Source organism: Grampus griseus (assembly GCF_964374135.1).
Source record: "Grampus griseus genome assembly, chromosome: 9".
In the NCBI taxonomy this organism is placed as follows: domain Eukaryota; kingdom Metazoa; phylum Chordata; class Mammalia; order Artiodactyla; family Delphinidae; genus Grampus; species Grampus griseus.
This window is the reverse complement of record NC_139003.1, coordinates 92,456,277-92,478,913: the sequence shown is the minus strand read 5'-3', so window position 1 is coordinate 92,478,913 and position 22,637 is coordinate 92,456,277. Positions and strand designations below refer to the sequence as shown.

The 22,637-nt window shown below is 35.6% G+C and overlaps 1 protein-coding gene across 2 annotated transcripts in view; it reads right to left on the bottom strand.

Moving 5' to 3' along the window:
- The window catches only part of CDK13 (cyclin dependent kinase 13), a 112,330-nt gene that overhangs the window by 30,077 nt on the left and 59,616 nt on the right, over window positions 1–22,637 (bottom strand). For both annotated transcript variants that reach the window (XM_082662376.1, XM_082662377.1), the window contains exons 6-7: window positions 12,084–12,273; window positions 10,667–10,723 (exon numbers count right to left, since the gene is read on the bottom strand). In XM_082662376.1, the coding sequence (XP_082518502.1) occupies window positions 10,667–10,723; window positions 12,084–12,273 (247 nt within the window). The remainder of the gene's footprint in view (window positions 1–10,666; window positions 10,724–12,083; window positions 12,274–22,637) is intronic.

Sequence of the window (22,637 nt, the reverse complement as noted above, 5' to 3'; positions counted from 1 at the left end):
CTGGGCATATCTTTCCTTGGCAATATTTCATTGATTTTAACCCACTTTGGTATGTGAATAGAAAGTATAGAAATGTAGACTGTAGTAGTTTGGGTCTACTCTGCCAGGAACCACTAGTGATAGGTAAGATACTTTATCAGATGATTCTTTTGTCACCTTCTAACAATGAGGACATATATATACATATACTACTACCACTTTGTCACAGAAGATATTATCTAGTAAGCTGTATAAGTGTTCTTATACCCACACACTAAGCCCAGAACAATGCTGGGCATAGGGCAGACCTTTTACTGTATATGGCCCTGCAACTTTAGGTGACATACATGAATTAGCTGGGTGGGGGAACAAAGTCGGAGAAAATTATGATAAGTAGTTTTCTAAAACATTTCAAAGGTCTATGAGCATGTGAAACGTATGGTCTTGCTACTAAGGTACAACTAGGTATCTACAGTCTCAAGAAAAATGTTTAAATTAATGTAAATCTGTCAGTAAATAGTTAATTTTTTATCTTTTTATGTTTAGAAATATTTTTAAATATATTTTAAAAAAATAAAAGTCTGCTGTATTATGTGGAGAAATTACACAAATTAAGGTTAGTAAATTTTATATTTAAATAAAAGATTATTTTATATGTGTGTTAAAAAGAAACAACAGATCCAAAATGGAGTTACTTGTGTTAACTCCCACACCAGTAAACCAAGACTTACTACCTAACCTAACTGTAGATTCAGCCCCTCCCAGGAAAGGCATCTTAACCAATTGGTCTGGAATTTCCTGGTCAGCACTAGCGAGGTCACCTGCCACACAGACCCCTCCCATCCCTTAAAGGAAAGTGACCTTGCCAATCTGCTTTCTGCTAGTATAACTTTCTTGTCCCTGCCCCCTTCTGCCTTTAAAAACCTTCCATTTTGTATAGCTCCTCAGAGATCCCTTCTACTTACTAGATGGGATGTGGCCTGATTCAGGAAGTGTTTAATAAAACTAATTATATCTTCGAATTTACTCAGTTGAATTTTGGTTTTTAACCGTATTATATATCAATTTCTAGGCAACATTTAGAACACAGTCATCTTTAGCAGTTAAAATTAGATTAGTTCACGTTTTCATTAACTCTCATCAAATTCAGAAGTGAAAATATTTAGTACATTTTCAAAAATGATTAAACACAGAACTAGATGAACTATACTTCTAGGTGTACAGCAAAAGTACTTAATGTATACCAATTAATAGCTTTTCCAAATATATCCAAATGCTCAGTTTCTGTCAGAAGAAAAGTAAGAACTACGTAAAGACTTGAAACATTCAACAGTAAAATTTGACATAGACAGCTCAATTTTAAAACACTAACATAATCTCTAAATTGTGGAAACTCTTTCATTTATGAAGTAAATAAATATTCAAACTGATATATATTTTTTGTAAAACAAAGTACCATCCCAACATTTCTCTTTACAATCAATGAAATATCAACAGAATAAAGATCAAAGATTATCTGCTCAGTAATAGATTCCAACACTTTGCCCTTCAGGGGAGGTGTGACATGGTTACGGTCTTCCCTACCCTACACACCACAAGCAGTGCTGTATTCCTAACAAAGCGAGCACTGCCTTAAGGGTATATCCCTAGGCTGGCAGGCAGCTCAGCCTCCTGTCTGGTCTGAATAGGTAAAAGGCAAACAGATGATCGGAGCAAGATTTTAGGCCCTTGAAGTATTTGGAGATTCTGGATAAATCCAAATTAAAATTCACAAACCACAGTTGATAACTCTGTTAAAGACCATTCTAAGAAATGAAAAAAAAAATCATATAATAGGAAGTACCTAAATTAGCTTTAAAATGCTTCACTTTTCCAACAATACATAAAGTCTACACTTATTTCTTTTAGAGCATAACATATTCTTGAGAAAAACATGGAAAGAGTTCAACTAGCTAAATTCATCGTATGCCCAAATGCCATGTCTCCTTCAGAATCCACTAGGTAAACACCTACCAAAACTACAAAAGAAATTTGGGACCTATTTTTAACACCAACCCAACTTCTAAGGTCAAAAACCCAGGAGTCATCCTTGTTTCCTTTTTCCTTCAAATCTCACATCTAATCTATCAACAACTTCTGTCAACTCTACATCCAAATAGGTCCTAAATGCAACCATTTCCCACGATTTCAAGGAAATCTGAGCCACTACCAACTTTTAGTCGGAGCCACTATTATCTTTTTTCTGGTACTACTGCAACAGTCTCTTAACTAGTTTCCTGGCCTTGATCTCTAGATTTCCTCCCCCACTTTTAAGTTTTTTAAGCATAAAACCAAGTCATATCAGTTAGTTGCTTAAACTGTCCAGTGATCTCCCACTGCAACTAAATAAAATTTATACTTTACCTCAGGTGATAAGACTATACACTGGAGTATCTCACTTCCTATTTTTACACTGGGCAACATCTTGGCCCCCTTAAACTTTCCAAGTCTGTTTCCGGGCCTTGCAGTTGCTGAGTTCCTTCTACTTGGAATGTTATCTGCCTAGGTCTTCATTAAGTTATCCTCTTCTCATCACTCAGGTCTTAGCTCAATTTTACTTCTCAAAGAATTCTATCCTGGGCTTCCCTGGTGGCGCAGTGGTTGAGAGTCCGCCTGCCGATGCAGGGGACGTGGGTTCGTGCCCCGGTCTGGGAAGATCCCACATGCCGCAGAGCGGCTGGGCCGGTGAGCCATGGCCGCTGAGCCTGCGCGTCCGGAGCCTGTGCTCCGCAACGGGAGAGACCAACAACAGTGAGAGGCCCGCGTACTGCAAAAAAAAAAAAAAGAGTTCTATCCTACCTGCCTTAGCCAAAATTAGCCAAGCAGCCACCCCCAAGCTCATAGTGTCCCTACAGATACTATTTTATTTGCTTTGTAGCACTTGGTACTTTAAATTCTTTCCTCTATCCAACAGGTTCTCGTTGTCTACCTTCTTTCATGACTATGTAATGAGACCAGGGATTGATCTGTCTTTCTTATCTCTACTACGCAGCCAACAGGTATTGTACCTAGGTCAGTGTCTGGCATACAGTAAGTACTTGGCAATATTTTTAATCAACTGATTTATGCCATAACTACATAACAATAAACACAGTCTTTTTCCTCATGCCCTTTCCCCATTCCCTTCTAATTTTACCCTACTTTCCTCCTTTTGATTTTTTTTCAGAAAAATAGCTTAAATTTCTGTACCATAACATTGCTAAAGAAAAACATAAGTAATTTTTTTCCAATTGACGTTACCTTAGGATCACTTGCACATTCTTATTACACATGCAAATTTAGAAGTCTTAGAAGTACCTGTATTTTAACATATCCAAAAGGAAATTTATTATCTTCTGCCGTAAACCTGCTTCCCGTTTCCTGTCTCAGCAAACGGCATCACAGTTTATGGCAGAGACTGCTAAGCTGTCTTCTAAAATCTGTTCTTCCTTTCTTCAATGGGAGCTGCCCACCTACACTACATTTCCCACCCTCACTGCAGTTAGGTGTGGCCACATGACCAAGTTCTCGCCAATGGAACGTGAACACAGGTGCCATTTCTTGGCCTGGCTCATAACACCCCTCCCTCCTCTTTTCTAGCTTCTAGCTGACAGACATGGTGATAGACTTGGAAAGTATGTGAAGAAAGGCAGCAAATCTTCCAATCTGGATCCTTAAATGACTGTATGAAGCAGAGTCACCATTTGATCAAACAATATGGTGAAATATTCTCATTTGTGCAGCAAGGTAAAGTAACAACTGCTCCAGATTACTGAGTGAGAAATATAAACTTCTTATTCTTTAAGCCACTGAATTTTGAGGTTCTCCTTGTTGTAAGTTTAGCTTCTCCTAATTAATAAACCATTTATGCAATTCCTTAAGCAGCAATCTTACTGTAGGGGTAAAGGCAGGATGTGTCTACCAACACAATAGTCAACCATCAAGTTCTAACTATTCTATATCTTATGATATAATTCATCTCCAACTTTCCAACACCTATGCCCATTGCCTAGTTAAAGCCATAATTATCCTACCTAGGTTTTGTTTTGTTTTTTTTAATAATCACTACTTTTTTTTTTTGATGTGGACCATTTTTAAAGTCTTTATTGAATTTGCTTCTCTTTTATGTTTTGGTTTTTCGGCCACAAGGCATGTGGGATCTTAGCTCCCCGACCAAGGATCAAACCCGCACCCCCTGCAATAGAAGGCAAAGTCTTAACCGCTGGACTGCCAGGGAAGTAAGTCCCCATATCCTACCTAGGTTTATTGCAACCCCTGTCTAATTGACTGCCCTTGCTTGCAGACTTACAAGGTCAATCTACTTTCCAAAGTGCAGTCAAAGTGATAGTATAAAATAAAATGCCAATGTTTACACCTTCAATACACACTGCTGCCTCTGGGAGAATATCCACACAAGACTTACAAACTTATTACTTGGTTCTTGCTCTGCCTACACTGAACTATCAGTTCCCTGAGAAGGCTTAGCAAATGCTCATTTTCCAGAGCTAGGACATAGAGCCAGGGAGAGAACAGAGCTGGCAAAAAAACTTTCAAGAAGATAGTGGTGCTGTAATTATGTTTTAAATGTTTTAAATGAACATTTTAAATAAGCTTTTTTTTTTTTTGCGGTACGCGGGCCTCTCACTGTTGCGGCCTCTCCCGTTGCGGAGCACAGGCTCCGGACGCGCAGGCTCAGCGGCCATGGCTCACGGGCCCAGCCGCTGCGCGGCACGTGGGATCCTCCCGGATCGGGGCACGAACCCGTGTCCCCCGCATCGGCAGGCGGACTCTCAACCAGTGCACCACCAGGGAAGCCCTAAATAAGCTTTTTAATGTACTTTTCAAAGTTAACACTGACAAAAGACAATGAAAATGATTGTTTTATTAAAGTCAAGGAAAAGCTCATGATAATTTACTCAAAAATTTTACAAAATAGGTGCCATACCTCACTTTTTACCTTAGTGCTTAATGAGGAGAAAGCCAACACTGAGAAAGTATGCAGACAGAAGGACTTTAATCATAAAAGAAAATTCCAAGGTGGGTGGAGTTAGCAGAGAATAAAGCCAATCTCAAACCACCCAATTCAATATTCATTTATAGTATTATGAAGAAAATATTCCATGGTATGATTCGGTTGTTGTGTTTACCAATGTAAAGACAGAAGTATAAGACACTGAAACTGTTTGTTTTTTTTTTTTTTTAGAAGATGTTGGGGGTAGGAGTTTATTAATTTATTTATTTATTTTTGCTGTGTTGGGTCTTCGTTTCTGTGCAAGGGCTTCCTCTAGTTGTGGCAAGTGGGGGCCACTCTTCATCGCGGTGCGTGGGCCTCTCACTATCGCGGCCTCTCTTGTTGCGGAGCACAGGCTCCAGACACGCAGGCTCAGTAGTTGTGGCTCACGGGCCTAGTTGCTCCGCAGCATGTGGGATCCTCCCAGACCAGGGCTCAAACCCGTGTCCCCTGCATTAGCAGGCAGATTCTCAACCGCTGCGCCACCAGAGAAGCCCTGAAACTGTTTTGAAACTAGGACATTTAAATCCCAAGAAAACTAAAGTACTGATGTAATAATGAAAATCGATCATCCAAAGTTACACAAATAAATAAAATCCAGAATCCTCAAAATTGAACATTTAGGACTTGGGCTACTAGGTTTGGCTACCCACTGTCAACATCCTAAAGACGGTCTTGTTTACATCACAAAGAGAAAACACAAACTGATGTGATATCACACATGCGAAGTTTTTTTTTCTTTCACGGACTAAAAAAAAAAACTACATTATTGAGATACCTACCCAGTCTTTTCACAAAAAAACATGCATCCCTACTAAAAAAGAAACAGGATGGAAAAACATATAGTGAGGTTCTTAGGTGTTACAGAATAAATTAATACTTTAAAAAGAAAACCCTAAAAATAGAAAAAGAACCACTCCAATTTATTCCCACAATTAAAATTAAATCCCAAGCAATAATTCCATAACCTAGCAAAACATACACACATAAAATCCCTCTGACATTAAATTAGAAAAAGAAAACAGTAACTCCAACAAAGCTGTTCCTCTTGGATGGCTAGAAACTACCTTTGTAAAAATCCAGAAATAATGGTCTCGACATTAAATATTCTGAATTTCAACTTCTACTGAATATCTTCACCTGTAAATAAGTCTCATTAACAATTTTTGAAAATAAAGCAGACACTATTTCTTTGTCTACTAGGGAAGTGGCACCACCACCAGCAATACTTCTTTTATTTTTCAAACCTCCTACTTTAATGTGGTTAACAAGATATTAAAGTGTAAAGTCATCATAAAACTTTCATGAAATCTCAGGTAATTTTAAATATTTGATGCTATCAAAATATTTCGCATTTATAGACTTTATTAGATACATAAGGAGCTTTAAGGGAGATTCAGAAATGGAAATATCACACAACTTGCTGGAAGACTAAATGAGCATACTTCATTTGGAAAAAATAAAATATAATATTTGAAGGGCCAACAATTAATATTAATATAATTAATATAACATTTGAAGGATCGGAATTAATCAAGCGGTCACTATGAATGTGTTTTATGCTTTAAGGCATATAAAACACAAAAGTTCAAGATAATGATCCCTGTCTTTAAAATAACTACAATTCTAGCTGTAGTGAAAAGACAAGAACAAAAGTAAAAAGACCAGCACCAAGGAGGCAATTTTAATTCTGAATATAATTTCATCTACTCCCTGGACAAGCAGCAAGAGGTAATTCTTCCATTCACACCCTACATAGGTTTGGGAAAATTTAGTTTTGGTTTTAATGGCAATTTTATGAAAAGGCACTAGATGGCGATATTGCCTTCAAAAATGTTTAAAAAGCTATTTTGTTCACTAACTTTCAGAACCACAAAAGAAATGTTTTCCAATACACTATAAATATCTTAGAGATTTGAAATCCTTCATCTTAAAGTTGAGAATAATGACATACAGAGATATTAAGTGACTTGTCCAATATTTCACAACTGGTAAAATGGAAATGCCAAGACTAGAGCCAAAGTTTCCTGATTTAGGCCTTAGGATTTTGAGTTCCTTCCATTAAAAAAGTAAACGTGTTAAGTTACAGTTTCTTCTGTAGAAAGTGAAATTAATTTCAACTTACATGTAAAGTGCGTATTTTTTCATATGAGATGTCACATAAAGTGAAAAAGATACTCCATTACTTGGAAAAGCATTGTAGCTAAGACTTGGTAAAATAAAAACTCAGAAGAGGATTTATCATTGTGGCTAAAAGTCTTGGGGAAAGGTGGACTTAAAACAGCTACTAAAAAACTGAACAGATATGAAGAAATGAGGCAAATACCTCTGTTCTCAAGTTCTATATTTCCCAAGGCCAAATAGAGCAAAGCATGAATACTGATGTTCAAAACAAGAAAATGATTCTTCAAGTTTAAAGGAATCATTTCCCCCCCTAATTTTAGCCCAGTGTTTCTGTCCTCTACTGTAGCACACATGACAGAGGAGATCCATACTGGTCACCCACAACCCCATACTCAATTCCTACATACTAGCTGTAGTTCCATCAAGTTTTCCTCATATTCAAAAAAGATATACCGGGACTTCCCTGGTGGTGCAGTGGTGAAGAATCCACCTGCCAATGCGGGGGACACGGGTTCGATCCCTGGCCTGTGAAGATCCCACATGCCGTGGAGCAACTAAGCCTGTCCACCACAGCTACTGAGCCTGCGTTCTAGAGCCCGCGCTTCACAACTACTGAGCCCACGTGCCACAACTACTGAAGCTCGTGCACCTAGAGCCCGTGCTCCGCAACGAGAGAAGCCACCACAATGAGAAGCCCACGCACCGCAGTCAAGAGCAGCCCCTGCTCACCACAACTAGAGAAAGCCCGGGCGCAGCAACAAAGACCCAACGTAGCCAAAAATAAAATTAATTGATTAAAAAAAAAAGATATACCAAACCAAATAAGTGAGAGAGATGTAATTGATGCTACTACAGTGATAAGCTGAAATCTGCTCTATTTTGAAAAAAACAAGAAACCCTACAACAATTTCTTGAACACTTCATTCTACCTGTAATAGCTAATTACTTAGAAAATACTTCAAAAAATATTTGGATGGGGGTATTACGGTTCTTTCTGCTTATGATAACAAAGAAATATGGATGGAAATCTTTTGGTGTATGTTTATTTCAAGAAATATCTAGAAAACTTGGGATAATACAGTGAATATGCTAAAGGCAGTGAATTTCAGTATGTTATTAAAATTTACTAGAATAGTATGTGTATTTTAAAGTCATTCCATTAAATTAAGCCTACTTCTCTAACTGATTTTAAAGAAACTGGAATTATTTGAATCTGAAAAAGAGTAGTTTTAAAGACGTACATAACCCTGAAGGAAAGGATATTTGCTTATAAAACAAAATGATATACCAAGTTTTTAACTTACAAATTTGATTAAGCAGAAAATTTCAGTATACATTACCTGAAGATGCAAAGTTATGGGATTTTAAATTTCCTACTTCCTTAAGTTCAAAATTCTTATATCAATTCAGCAAGGCAATGGGGACCAAGGTTCAGTGAACACGCCACACCCCTGACACTTCATTGAAACCCAACATTCCATTTTAAAAGAGAAAAAAAAAATCAATGGGAAAATTACGTATAAAATTTGGCTCTATAGTCAGTTCTTCTGGAACATATCTATTCCAATGTGAACAAATATCTGCATAAAAAGAATCTATGAGATGGAAAATGGTAATTTAGCTGTTCTCCATCTCCACTGAAACCTAACACGAAAACAAGAAGAAAGGGATTTATAGTCAAAGTATGACAGACATATACTTCTATTAAGAAAGGATAACCAAACTACAGTGAAATCTCAGTTAACCAGCTAAGCAGGTAGAATCCTTAATTAAGAAGAATTTCCCCCTAAAGAATAGTCATTGAAATTTAGTCATTCAAGAAGTATACTTCAAGTGAAGTTTTGGGTTAAGTATACTTAAGGACCAATTTATTTTTTTCCTTCAAATTCTATCGAAAGGCACTATTATACACAATGGAAAGAATAAATAATTGGGAGTTGGAAAATTTGAGCTATACACTCTTTTTTTTTGCGTTATGTGGGCCTCTCACTGTCGTGGCCTCTCTCGTTGCGGAGCACAGGCTCCGGACATGCTGGCTCAGCGGCCATGGCTTATGGGCCTAGCCGCTCTGCGGCATGTGGGATCTTCCTGGACCAGGGTACGAACCCGTGTCCCCTGCATCGGCAGGTGGACTCTCAACCACTGCGCCACCAGGGAAGCCCTGAGCTATACACTCTTGATGATACTAACAAATATTTTTGGATCTTTCAAGTCACTCAACCCTTTCTAGGTCTCCATTTTCTCAAACGCAAAATGAGGGTTAGAGCTGTTAAGCTCTAGAACAACTTCTAACAAACAAACAAGCAAAAACATACACCTTTTCTTAAAATAAAATATTAATTAAAAGTGTAGTAAGTTAAATAAAGGCCGAAAAGCTCTGGCTAAAGTAGGTATAGGGGACTGGAGCCCTGTCCATAACAAGCTGTCCATACCACAGTCTGAGTTTAACAGAACTCTAATGTATCCAAAACATACCATTTAAAAACCTCTAAACACTAAAAATAATTTTCAGAATTATGTCACAGGAGCTGCAAGATTAAAAAACAAATTTTTCACTCTTAAAAAAAATTCAAAATGGGGATTTTTTTTTCAACTAACCAGAAACTGGCAAAGATTCAGTGAACATAAATAACTATTGCTAAGAATTCCAATTAACTGATATTTTATTATATCCAATTATGATTACACTAAATAAATTATAGAACTGTCATAAGGAATTTATACATATATGTATATATATTAAAGAAATAATGCTGTCTGACAAGAAAGGAATGGGCTAATAAACTGGAGATATTAAACCCAGTTAATTTCATAATTTATATAAAATTCCCTACTTCACAAAAATATTTTGAAATTCCATATTATTCTTCTAAGAATAATCCTAATAAGACAAATCAATTTCACTACCATCAGGCACAAAATGAGCCAAGTGGGATACTTGGAATCCCTAACTTTAGCCACAGAAGCTCCACACAAAGAAGTTATACACTGAACTTCCTCACAATAGTTTGTTTAAATAAAAGGTTCTAGGGAGTTTAAAACAAACACACATCTATATATAGATATAACTATAGTTAAAAAAAAAGTTTTAAGTAAGTCCAAAATAATAATTAAAACAAAATATACAAGTTTAAACATGTAACATAAAAAGCATTTACTAAAGTTTTTCATTAAACCCCAAAATTACAAACATCTTAACGTCTGGACATGCATTAGAAATTTAAGCATGAATTTTATTTAAAAATTCCTAAGTTCATTTAAGAAACACTTAAAATGGCACATTTGAAAAGAAATTATATTAACCTCTAAGTATGAAAAAATCTATTATTTTTACATTGATTTAATGTATAAAATTTTGTAATTCAAATAGTCAACCCAACATGGTCATGGTATAAAACTTCATTATTTCATGTATTTAAGCATGAAAAGAAAATTTCCTTTTTGTTAAAAAATAAACTATCAATATGGTATTCTTAATATAACTTCTAAAACTAGTCACTAATGTCTATAATATTCAATTGAAAATATTCTTACCTTTCTTCTGAGCTATACAACCGAGCAAGTCCAAAATCTGCAAGTTTTATCTGCCCTCTGGTGGAAGTAAGATAAAATGAAAAAATATTAGTCTACTCTGAATTGATCTTACACATTCATGTTCTATTCCTAGAACTAACCAAAAATTCACTGATATAACTGAAACTTCGATTATACTGCAGTACCCAAGGTTCTACAGGAAAAGGCAAATAGATAAACTCACAAAAATATAAGGCAAAAATTAGTACTTTTCTTCGGATAATTTCAGCTACTATTACACTAGTACTGTTGTTATATTATTATGATATATATATAGTATATTATTATATATAGTAATAATAGTACTAATAGTTTCTCGGTACTATTCAGTTCCTATTTAGAAAAGTACACTTCAATGAAAATAAAACAAAATGAGGTAATTCATACTACCTTAGTAATAAGACAAATTATTTGTTCAATTCCAGCCAATAATGCGCAAGAAATGAATCACATCATTTTAAATTTATGTTTAATTTTCCAGTTCTTAGAGTGACATGGTGCTCTATAGAACACTTTCTACTAACTAAAATCAGGACCAGGCATGCCTCACTTAAACCAACAAATAGTACCAATTACAAGAGAATTATCAGAGTTCAGGTTATGCTGTCAGTGAAATATTTAACATAAGCTTTGAATATGTATGTATGTATGTACGTGCATATACACGTCAAAAAATGTTCACTTTACAACTGTGATGACTGACTGTTTTTTTAAAAAATTCCAAATTAAAAAAGATGCTAAAACCTATTCTTAACCTAAAACTGAAATCACATCATTAATTATTAGAAGAACCATTCACATTATTTGGAAGAATATCAAATGAGAGGGTCAACTAAGTATTTTGGTTGGGGGGAGTGCCTATAATCTTTATTACTTCCCTCCCCCCCACCCCCCCATGGAGGTATGACAGCTGTTATTGACCAACAACAACAAAAGAAAAGGAGTGGTTAAGTAGTTTGCCCAAGGTCACGTAAACTACTATATGGTTTATGTATACTAGTATATTGATTCAAACTATTACGTGGATTCAAACTCAGGTCTTTATGACTCGAAAACCCCTATTTATATAAGGTCAAAGGGACTGTAAAGTTCTTTAGAGGTTTGATCCAATTAATCCTATTAAATTCCTTGGATTGAGGGGATGGATGAAACTTCAACAAGTCAACCAAGTATTATTTTACATACATTACAAACTATTATTGGAAGTTAATTAACTAAAGTATATTTAACACAACTTCAGACGTAGCCCAAGCTGTAATATTGATTTTGTTAAAATAGTCTGAGCAATAAAAACCTAAATTTTAAATCTTTTTAACAGAATCAAGGTACACATTATATAAGACTCATTTTAAACATATACATCAAACTCATATCATACCTATTATTTAGAAGAATATTTGAACACTTAATATCTCGATGCAAAAAGTTCTTCTTATGACAATAATCCAGACCTTCCATAAGCTGTCTCATGAATGACTTTATGTGATTTTCATTAAAATGAACCAAGCCTGATTCCAGTAGTCCCATCAGATCATGGTCCATATATTCAAACACCAGATAAAATGCACCTAAGAACAACAATTAACACATTAAAGATTTTGTTCTTACAACTTTTCTATAGGCTCAGAATTTTTAAAAAATAAAATGCTGGGGAGAAAATTAATCCTTGAAAAGAACTGCTACTTCTGTCATTTAATAATGTTCATGTCCTTCTCTCTGAATTTAATATCAATACCATCCCAAGGAACTATCTAGCCAGTCTTCTTCTCCCAAAGAAAACTGCTATGATATAAAATCAACACTGCTAATTTCCACACTGCATAGTTTCTGGGTATGATTGATGTAAAATAAATTCTTAGCTGTTTTACATATTGAACAAATTGTCTCCCAGCAGAAGCTGAATAAAATCAGTATAGTTCGTCAAAGAAAATTTAAAGATGTTGTAAGAATTACTTTTGATAAAAAAAAAAAGAGTCTGGGCCCAGTCGGGCTTTAGATGACTTCTATTAAGTTTTCAATAAACATATAATTTAATTCTTTTATACAGCTCCAGAGCATTTGAAAGCATACAAATTACAACTTTATTTTATAATACCAGCTTATTAATCCTGCTACTAAATCCTAAAACAGCACATAGCACATACACAACATACATATGATAGATTCAAAATTCCTAAATGAAACTTGCACAAATTGAATCTAAAGCTGTATCTACAAATATCTCAATCAGGTAGTTTAATTTATCAATTCGAGAATGGAAAAGCTAATAAAATTCAATACATCTATCTTTCAAAGTAAAAAAGTTATCAATATGCCAAAAAAAGGCATCTGAAGAAAGTTCATGATCAGTTCGTGATTAAAAACAGAGCAAAGGGAATTCCCGGACGGTCCAGTGGTTAGGACACGGTGCTTTCACGGCAGGGCCCAGGTTTGATCCCTGGTCCAGGGATCCTGCAAGCTGTGGGCACGGCCAAAAAAAAAAAAGAACAGAGCAAAGATTTCACAGTAAACTTGCAATAGAAAGATTCTTTCCTAAAAGTTTATAATGGTACCTCTCTGAAACCAACAACTATTGTCATATTTAATAGTAAAATGTCAGATGCTGTACACAAGACAAGAATGTTCATTATTACTAACTATTCTAGAAGTTAGTAAGTAAAATTAAAAACAAAGTATAAAAACTTAAAGTGACAAAAACATGATTATTGGTAGATGAGATGACGATTCTAAAAGATCCAAAAGAATAAAAAAGTAGCTGTGTTAGAAAAAAATCATACACAAAAAATAAAAGACTTTATATATGCCAGCAACAATTAGAAATTAAAATTAGAAACAATTAGAAAGTAAAATTTAAATGACTTTGCAATAGAAAAAAAATACTACAAACAACTAGGAATAAACTTTAACAATTATACAAATTTATTAAGGATTCACCAAATTGTAAAATTCTGTATTTTAATGCAATTTCAGTAAAAGGACCAATGATTTGTTGTTTCTTTTGCTGAAAGAACACTTGAGAAACTAACTCTAAAGTTCACCTTGAAGAAAACAAAACCAGAGTATCAACCAAAACGTTTCTTAAAATAAACATTTGCCCTACCAGAAATTAATATGACCTACTGTACTATTGGGACAGATAGAAAAATGCATATAATATATACCAGAAAAAAAAATCCCAAATACGTATCTACTAACTATGAAAACAGCCATTTTAAATCAGTGAAGGAAAAAAAGAGGCAGAATAGTACTGGGACAAAGGCAGTAACCCCAAAGGCAGATTGGGAATTATACCAAAAACAAACCTATTAAAAAACTGACAAATTTCACTAAATAAAAATTTAGAAACACATGTAAGAAATAAATATGAAATAGAAGTAAAAGGCAAATAAATGACAAGCTGAAGAACCTATTTGCAACATAACAGATTAATTTTCTTAATATAAAACAAAGTCTTGGGGCTTCCCTGGTGGCGCAGTGGTTGAAAGTCCGCCTGTCGATGCAGGGGACACAGGCTCGTGCCCCGGTCGGGAAGATCCCACTTGCCGCGAAGCGGCTGGGCCCGTGAGCTATGGCCGCTGAGCCTGCGCGTCCGGAGCCTGTGCTCCGCAACGGGAGAGGCCACAACAGTGAGAGGCCTGCGTATCGCAAAAAAAACAAAACAAACAAACAAAAAAACTTACTACAACAACTAAAAAAAATAAAATATCTTGATAATTTGTTATATTGATTACATACTGGAATAATCTACTGATATACTGGGTTAAATAAAAATATTATTAAAATGAACAGAGCTTTCAAAAATGAGACTAACCGATTATTTTAAATTAAAATATAATGTCTTGCATTCTGTTTCTATTAGACAGTACTGAATTAGAGTAAGAATTGAAACAGAAGAGCTAAAACTATCTCTGCATGCAGATGACCTGAATGTTTGTTCTCTGAAAGGACATATACTTTCAATTTAAAAAACTGTTAAAAACAGTGACACAATTTAGAAAAACAGCAGAAATAAACCATACAGTAGTCACTGGGCTTCCCTGGTGGCGCAGTCGTTAAGAAACCGCCTGCCAATGCAGGGGACACGGGTTCGAGCCCTGGTCCGGGAAGATCCCACATGCCATGGAGCAACTAAGTCCGTGCGCCACAACTACTGAGCCTGCACTCTAGAGCCCGCGAGCCACAACTACTGAAACCCCCGTGCCTAGAGCCTGTGCTCTGCAACAAGAGAAGCTGCCGCAATGAGAATCCTGCGCACCTCAACGAAGAGTAGCACCTGCTCTCCGCAACTAGAGAAGAGCCCGCACACAGCAATGAAGACCCAACGCAGCCAAAAATAAAATAAATTTTTAAAAAAAGATCTAAAAAACAAAATAATAAAACATACAGTAGTCATTAACATAGCTACCAGTTAAAAGAAAAACATGGAGGTCCCATTTATAATAAATAAATTTTTTTTAATTTAAGAAATGTGCAAAATACATCAGAGATAAATTACAAAACACTTTTAAAAGGCAAAAAACTATAAATGAAAAAAATGGATACATTCTTAGGAAGGCTCAACATGATAAAGATTTTCCCTAAGTAATTTATAAATTAAACAAAGTTCTATTTTTAAAAATACCTTGTTTTCTTCCTACAATTAGATAAGCTGACGTTATATCCACACAGGAAAATAACTAAGTAAGAATAGCAATGAAAATATCTGAAAGAGAAAGGCGGGGTGGGCACTAGGCTCTACCAGCCCAGACAGTTTAAGACAGAATAGTGAATTCCTATAATTAAAAAGTGTGATACTGCGAAAGGAACATGAAATAAAACAAATCCAGAATTATACCCAGGTATATATGGAACTTTAGTAAATGATAAAGATGGCATCATATCAATTCAGTGGGAGAAAAGATCAACTTATTATAAATCAGCAATATTGGGACAACGTGAATAGCCAGATAGAAATAGTTAAAACTGGTCTGTTCCTCACAACATATATACCAGCATAAAAAGCAAATGAACCAGTACTAAATATAAAAAAATAAAACCATGAAAGTATTTTTTTTAAACATGAATTCCTTAATAACCTCAGAGTGAGGAAAACTTTCCTAACTAGGAATCAAACCAAGATGCAACAGGGGAAAAGGGGGAAAAGATTGATAATGTGACTATGTAAAAACAAAAATCTACTGAGCAGCTGAAAACACTGTAAGCAAATTTTGAAAAATATAGCAAACTGGCAAAAAACCATTAGCAACTTATTCCAGATAAATTACTTATACCCACTAAAAAAGCCTCTCTAAATTGAAAAGAAAAAGATTAATAACCGCACAGAAAAGTGGGCAAAAGACAGATAACCCAGACCACACACACAAGCAGTAGCCAACTGCCCTTAAACCAATGGAAAGTCGCTTAGCCTTGCTCATAATAAAAATGTATTTCTCAAGCTAAAACTTCACCACAATAACAAATTAACAACAGCTCAAATGTATGACACCAGATTCTAATGGCAAAGCTGTAAGGAACACTCTCATACACTGCTAGGAATTTGGCAATATCTAGCTAGCTTAATCATATTTAGCATTTCCATTTCTCTTTGACCTAACCAGCCCAATTCTACGGGCCTGTCCAACAATTCACTGACAAAAATACAAGATGGTGTAGGCAGACAGCTATTCAAAGCAGCATTATTTCTAATAGCAAAAGACTGGAAACAATGCAAGCATCTATCAGTGGGAGACTAACGGAATAAACTATGATACATCCACACAGCAGAGTACTGTGTAGCCATATCTATCTACTGATATGGAGTAATTTTCAGTATATATAATTAAATGAAAAGAACCAGGAACAGTAGAGCAGTTATTAATATGACATCTTTTATATAAAAGGGGGAGGGTGAATATGTAGCAAAGAAAAACTGTAAGGATGAACTAAACACTTAAAAAAAAAGGTCGTCCCTGGGTAAGGGAGAGAACTGGAAAAAGGAATGAAAATGAGACTACTCTGAATGTGCCCTGCTTTACAGCTTTGAGTTTGGAACCATGTAAATGTTTCACATGATTAACTATACATCATCACACTGAAAAGGTTAGAAACACAGTACCTGAAAAATTAGAAACAGATGAACCTACACGTGTATCAAACCGTCTATACTAACATTAACTGATTATGGTATTCTGACTATATTATCCCTAGTGGGGCATATGCTAAGGACAAAAAGAACCAATAAGAAATCTTAAACTGCATTCAGTAGTCTTCTTAGTAATTAACATTGTTATCTTGAAATTATTATATGTATATTGTAGGACAATGCTAATTTCTTAGGAACCAAGGTTTTTAGTATTAAAAAAAAGACAAGTATAGGATCAAAAATTTATAAATCCCGCACTTTTAATTTTAAATTAAAATCATTTACAGTAGCCAGCCTCTAAGGTGACCCCAGTAATTTTCATCTGCTGGTATCCATGCCGTTCATTCAAGGATGGCCTGTGTGACCAACAGAATATTGAAGACGTGGTAATGTCACTGACCACCAAGGCTAGGTCATAAAGATATTGCAGCTTCCATCTTATTTTCCTGGATCATTTGCCCCGAGAGAAGCCAGCCACCAAGCTGTCAGAATAGTCAAGCAACACTTTTGAAAGGCCCATGCTAAGAAGAACTGAGACCTCCCCTCACCAGTGGAACGACAGTTTGCTAGCGATGTGAGGGAGCCACCCTGGAGTAGATTGTCCCAACCCTAGTTACACCTTCTAGTGACTACAGCTCCAGTCAACATCTCACTGCAATCTCATGAGAGAATCCAAGCCAAAACCGCCCAGCCAAGATGCTCCCAAATTCCTGCCCAGAGAAACTGTAAGAGATAATAGCTTCCAGCATCACCTCTGAAGTACAATTGTCAAAGAAGTGAACTTATATCTAAATAATCATCTAGATCTAACTTCCATTTATAGGAAATATCAGGGTTAGAAGAACAAGCTACCCGCCACCAAAAGGAAGGATACTGTAGATGACAACAGACTTAAGATAATAATTAACCACATACAATGTGCAGATTTCTTGTTTGCATCCTGATTCAAAGAAAGCCAACTATTAAAAATATTTTTGAGACAACTACATGAATATGGACAGTTAGATAATATTATAAAATTGCCAATTTTGTTAGGTAGGCCTCCTTCTTGTCTTTTTTAACATAATAGCAACTTCATCATAGATTACATGCAGATAATCAAGAATTTATGTTTACAATATAATGCATGGGATTCACTCAAAAATAACCCAGCAAAATAAAAACAAGTCGAGGGAGAGAAATAAACAAGATTAGCAAAATGTGATAACTGCTAAATGTGAGGGATGGGGACAATGGGATTCATCATACCATCTTCTCTACTTTTAAGTATGTTTGAACATTTCAGTAATACTGAATTTTTTAAGTGTCTGAAACAAAACTAAATAAATGAAAATTTTAGAAGGCATTCAAATTATGCTGAATTAAGGGATATATTTATTATTCCCATATTTTTAATTTGGTTTTTATTTCTATCGAGGTTGTATATTTACGTAGTTTTAAGCAATGTTTTCAAACTGTGGGTCATGAAATCAGTTTAGTAGGTCACGACCTGCATTTCAAAAAGTTTTTTCTATTGCTTGATATTTTTTTCTATATTGTATTTAAACATAAATAAAATCATATGTAATAATATTTTTTATATAGCATGCCAAATAAAATTTCACTTTGGTAGGAATTTATATGCATACATATGCTTAGAAAAATGTCCAATATCAAAACTCTAAGAGTAGTTTATCTGTGTGAGCAGATGGGTGATTTTTACTTTCTTCTTATGCTGCCATCTTCTGACTTTTCTACAAGGAGCACAAATAATAATTTTTAAATATATTAACAACTGTGCCTAATATACAAATTTATAAGGAAAAAACAAATAACCCAAATGAAAGAAATGGCAATATCACAAATAAATATGCACATAGGAAATCAAAATTGTAAACATATGTAAGATGCTTCAGACCTCACTAGTAATCAAGAAAGTACTAATCAAAGAAACAATGAGAAACCATTTTCACCTGTCAGATTGGCAATATCCAGTGATGTCCAAATGAAAGGAAACTCATACACTGCTACAATTTTTTGGCAAAGTATGCTGACAAAAGAAAATATCCCTTGACTTGAATATCCCACTTTTGGAAGTAACCTAAGGAAATATCAGCACCAGTATGCAAGTATACATGTATAAACACATTTCTAGCAGTATTGTTTGTAACGGAAAAAAGATGGGGAAAATTGAGTGCCCATCAAGGGAGAATGGCTGAATAAGCCCAGTATATCCATACCACGACATATTATGCAGCTAGATAAAAGAAAGTTTTATCACCTAGAGATGTGTTGTATTCCTTAATAAGAAAAGTAAAATACAGAATTAAAAAAAAACACCCACAATTAGCACAGAGGACTTATGGTTTCTCGTCCAACAGTAAGGAGTCTGGAAGTCGCCACACCCATCCTCACAATGAGAAAACAGCAAAACAAACTAAAAATCAACAGTTCTTCTTAGATCCATCAGAGACTGAGGTCACAGAGCAAAGCACTGCCCCCAAAATTGGTGAGAGAGACAGGCAGATACAGAGAATCACCAGTTCACCAGAGGAGAGGCCCAGAAGCAGAAGCCTCCACAAGAACCATTACCTTGGTAGGAAAGCCTAAACTATAATTGACAAATTGCTAGAGGCTCAGTGTGAACAAGTTTAAGAGTTAAAAACTCCAGGGGTTCCAGTCTTAGGGAAGCCCCCACCACCACCTTCTGTGAGTTTTATCACCAGGAACCCTACCAGCTTATCACACTGAAGATCAGAGATAAATCAAGTTGTTCTTCCAGCAAGAGGAGAGGAAAAACAGTCATGATGGAATACACCCTAATCATTCTGTTCTTTACCAAGGTTTGCCCTCAAGAGAAACTATTTTACCAGAGCATAACCAAGCAGGGTTCAATAAGAGCCTTATCAGCCGGGCAAAGAGGAAATATCCGACTCCAGAACACTCTAGCCTTTGACTTAGGGGAAAGAAACACTGACCTCCAGCACCTTTTAGCATTCCTGTCTCACTTCAGAGGGAAAAGAAACAAGAAAACCGATAAACATGTCTGAAGGATATAGGCTCACTAAAAAACTGAGACCAAATCACAGGACTACAGAACACTTCCCCTCCCCCCATAACTTACCATCATATATAATAACAGGGTACAACATCTGAAAGAACTGCATATCTCAGACCTTATTTAAGAAGTCTCCAGAGAAACCAAAAGACAACAGGGGAGGAAATCTTAGCCTCTGACACAGCTTCAGCAAACAATAAACACAACCTAACTGCTAGCCAGGTAAACATAAAACCTTACACTAAAAAAAAAAAAAAAAAAAAAAAAAAACCTTACACTAAAGGCCGATTTATCTGTTTATTTTATCCAATACCTCTTTATAGTCTGAAGAGAAAAAGCAAGCATCAGGGAGATTCAGATATAGAAGAGAAATTGGAATTATCAAACCAGGAATTTTTAAGTAACTATGATTAATGTTCTAAGGGTTCTAACGGAAAAATTAGACAATATGCAAGAACACATGGGTATTGTAAGCACAAAAATGGAAATTCTAAGAAACAACCAAAAGGAAATGACAGAAATCAAAAACACTGTAACAGAAATAAAGAATGCCTTTGATGGGCTCATCAATACACCAGACATACACGAGCAAAGAATCAGTGAGCTTGAAGATATGTCAAAAGGAACTTCGAAAAGCTGAAATGCAAAGGAAAATAAAGAGAAAAAAAGAATATCCAAAATGTGGGACAATTACAATATACATGTAAATGGGAATACTAGAATCAAAGGGGGAAGGGAGGAAGGAAGGAAGGGAAGGAGGAAGGGAGGGAGGGAGAACAGAAAAAATACTAAAAGTAATAATGATTGAAATTTCCCCAAATGATAAATATCAAACCACAGATCCAGGAAACTTAAAGAATATAAAGGAGGATAAATATTAAAACATCTACACCTAAGTATATCACATTCAAACTACTGAGAATCAAAGACAAAAAGAAAATCTTGATAGAAGCCAGAAGGAAAAAAAACAGCTTACCTTTACAATAGCAAAGATAAAATGTATACTGGATTTCTCCTCGGAAACCATACAAGCCAGAAGAGAGTGAAATGAAATATTTAAAGTGTTGAAAGAAAAAACCTACCAACTTAAATGAAGGTAAAATTAAAATCTTTATTTTTCTTATTGATTGACCAAACAGTTAACAGTCTGTTCAAAATAATAATAGCAAAAATGCATTCACTGAGTATAGCTTGTGGATAAGTAAAATGAAAACCAATGTTATAAGGGATGGGATGGAGGAAATGGGAATACTCTGTTATGAGGTACCTATACAACCTAAAGTAGTATAATGTTATTTTATTTTATTATTTTATTTTTTATTTTTTTGCGGTACGCGGGCCTCTCACTGTTGTGGCCTTTCCCGTTGCGGAGCACAGGCTCCAGACGCTCAGGCTCAGCGGCCATGGCTCACGGGCCCAACCACTCCGTGGCATGTGGGATCTTCCCGGACTGGGGCACAAACCCATGTCCCCTGCATCGGCAGGCAGACTCTCAACCACTGTGCCACCAGGGAAGCCCTATTTATTTATTTTAAATTTATTTTATTTATTTTATTTCTGGCTGCGCTGGGTCTTCACTGTTGTGCGTGGGCTTTCTCTAGTTGTGGCGAGCGGGGGTTACTCTTCATTGCGATGCGCAGGCTTCTCATTGCCGTGGCTTCTCTTGTTGCGGAGCAGGGGCTCTAGGCGCACAGGCTTCACTAGTTGTGGCGCGCGGGCTCAGTAGTTGTGGCTTGTGGGCTCTAGAGAGCAGGCTCAGTAGTTGTGGCGCATGGGCTTAGTTGCTCTGTGACATGTGGGATCTTCCCAGACCAGGGCTCGAACCCACATCCCCTATACTGGCAGGTGGATTCTTAACCACTGTGCCACCAGGGAAGCCCAAAAGTAGTAAAATGTTATTTTAAAGAGGACTTGGACAAATTGTAAATGTATATTGCAAACACAAGGGCAACAACTAAATAAAAATTTTAGAAGAAGAATAGTTGATATGCTCAGAAAAGAGAAGAAATAGAGTCATATAAAAAGACTAAGACAAAAGAAGGCAGAAAAAGAGTAGAAGAAAAACAAGCAAGGGCAACTAATAGAAAATATAACAAATACAGTAGATAATAATCCAACTATATTGACAAGTACTTTAAATGCCAACAGTCTAAAATACACCAATTAAAACACACAGAATGTTAGAGTGAATTAAAAAGGAAAAGAAAAAAGACCCAATTTTACGATGCCTAAAAGAAATCCACTTTAAATATAAAGACAGAGTAATACTAAGCAAAAGAAAGCAGGAGTAACTATATTAAATTTCAGACAGAGCAGACTTAAGAGCAAAAGAAGTTATCAGGAATAAAGAGGAGCATTACATAATGATAAAGGAGTCGATTTTCCAAGAAGACATAACAAGCTTTAATGTGTATACTCCTCAAAACGGAGTCTCCACTATTACACTTGGAGACTTCAAGACCCCTCTGACATTAATTTGACACATGCAATGAGACGAAATCAGTGAGAACATACAGCACCATCAATCAACTGGATCTAACTTATATCTATATTAATATTTCAACTAGAGCAGAATACATCTTCTCAACTTCCCATGAAACATTCACCAAGACAGACCACAGTCACAGGCATAAAACACACCTAACAAATTTAAAAGAACAGAAATCATACAAAGTATGCTAATGGAATTAAACTAGAAATCAGTAACAGAAAGATAGCTGGAAAACTGCAAAATACTTTTTAAATTTTTTTCTAAATAACACGTGGGTTACACA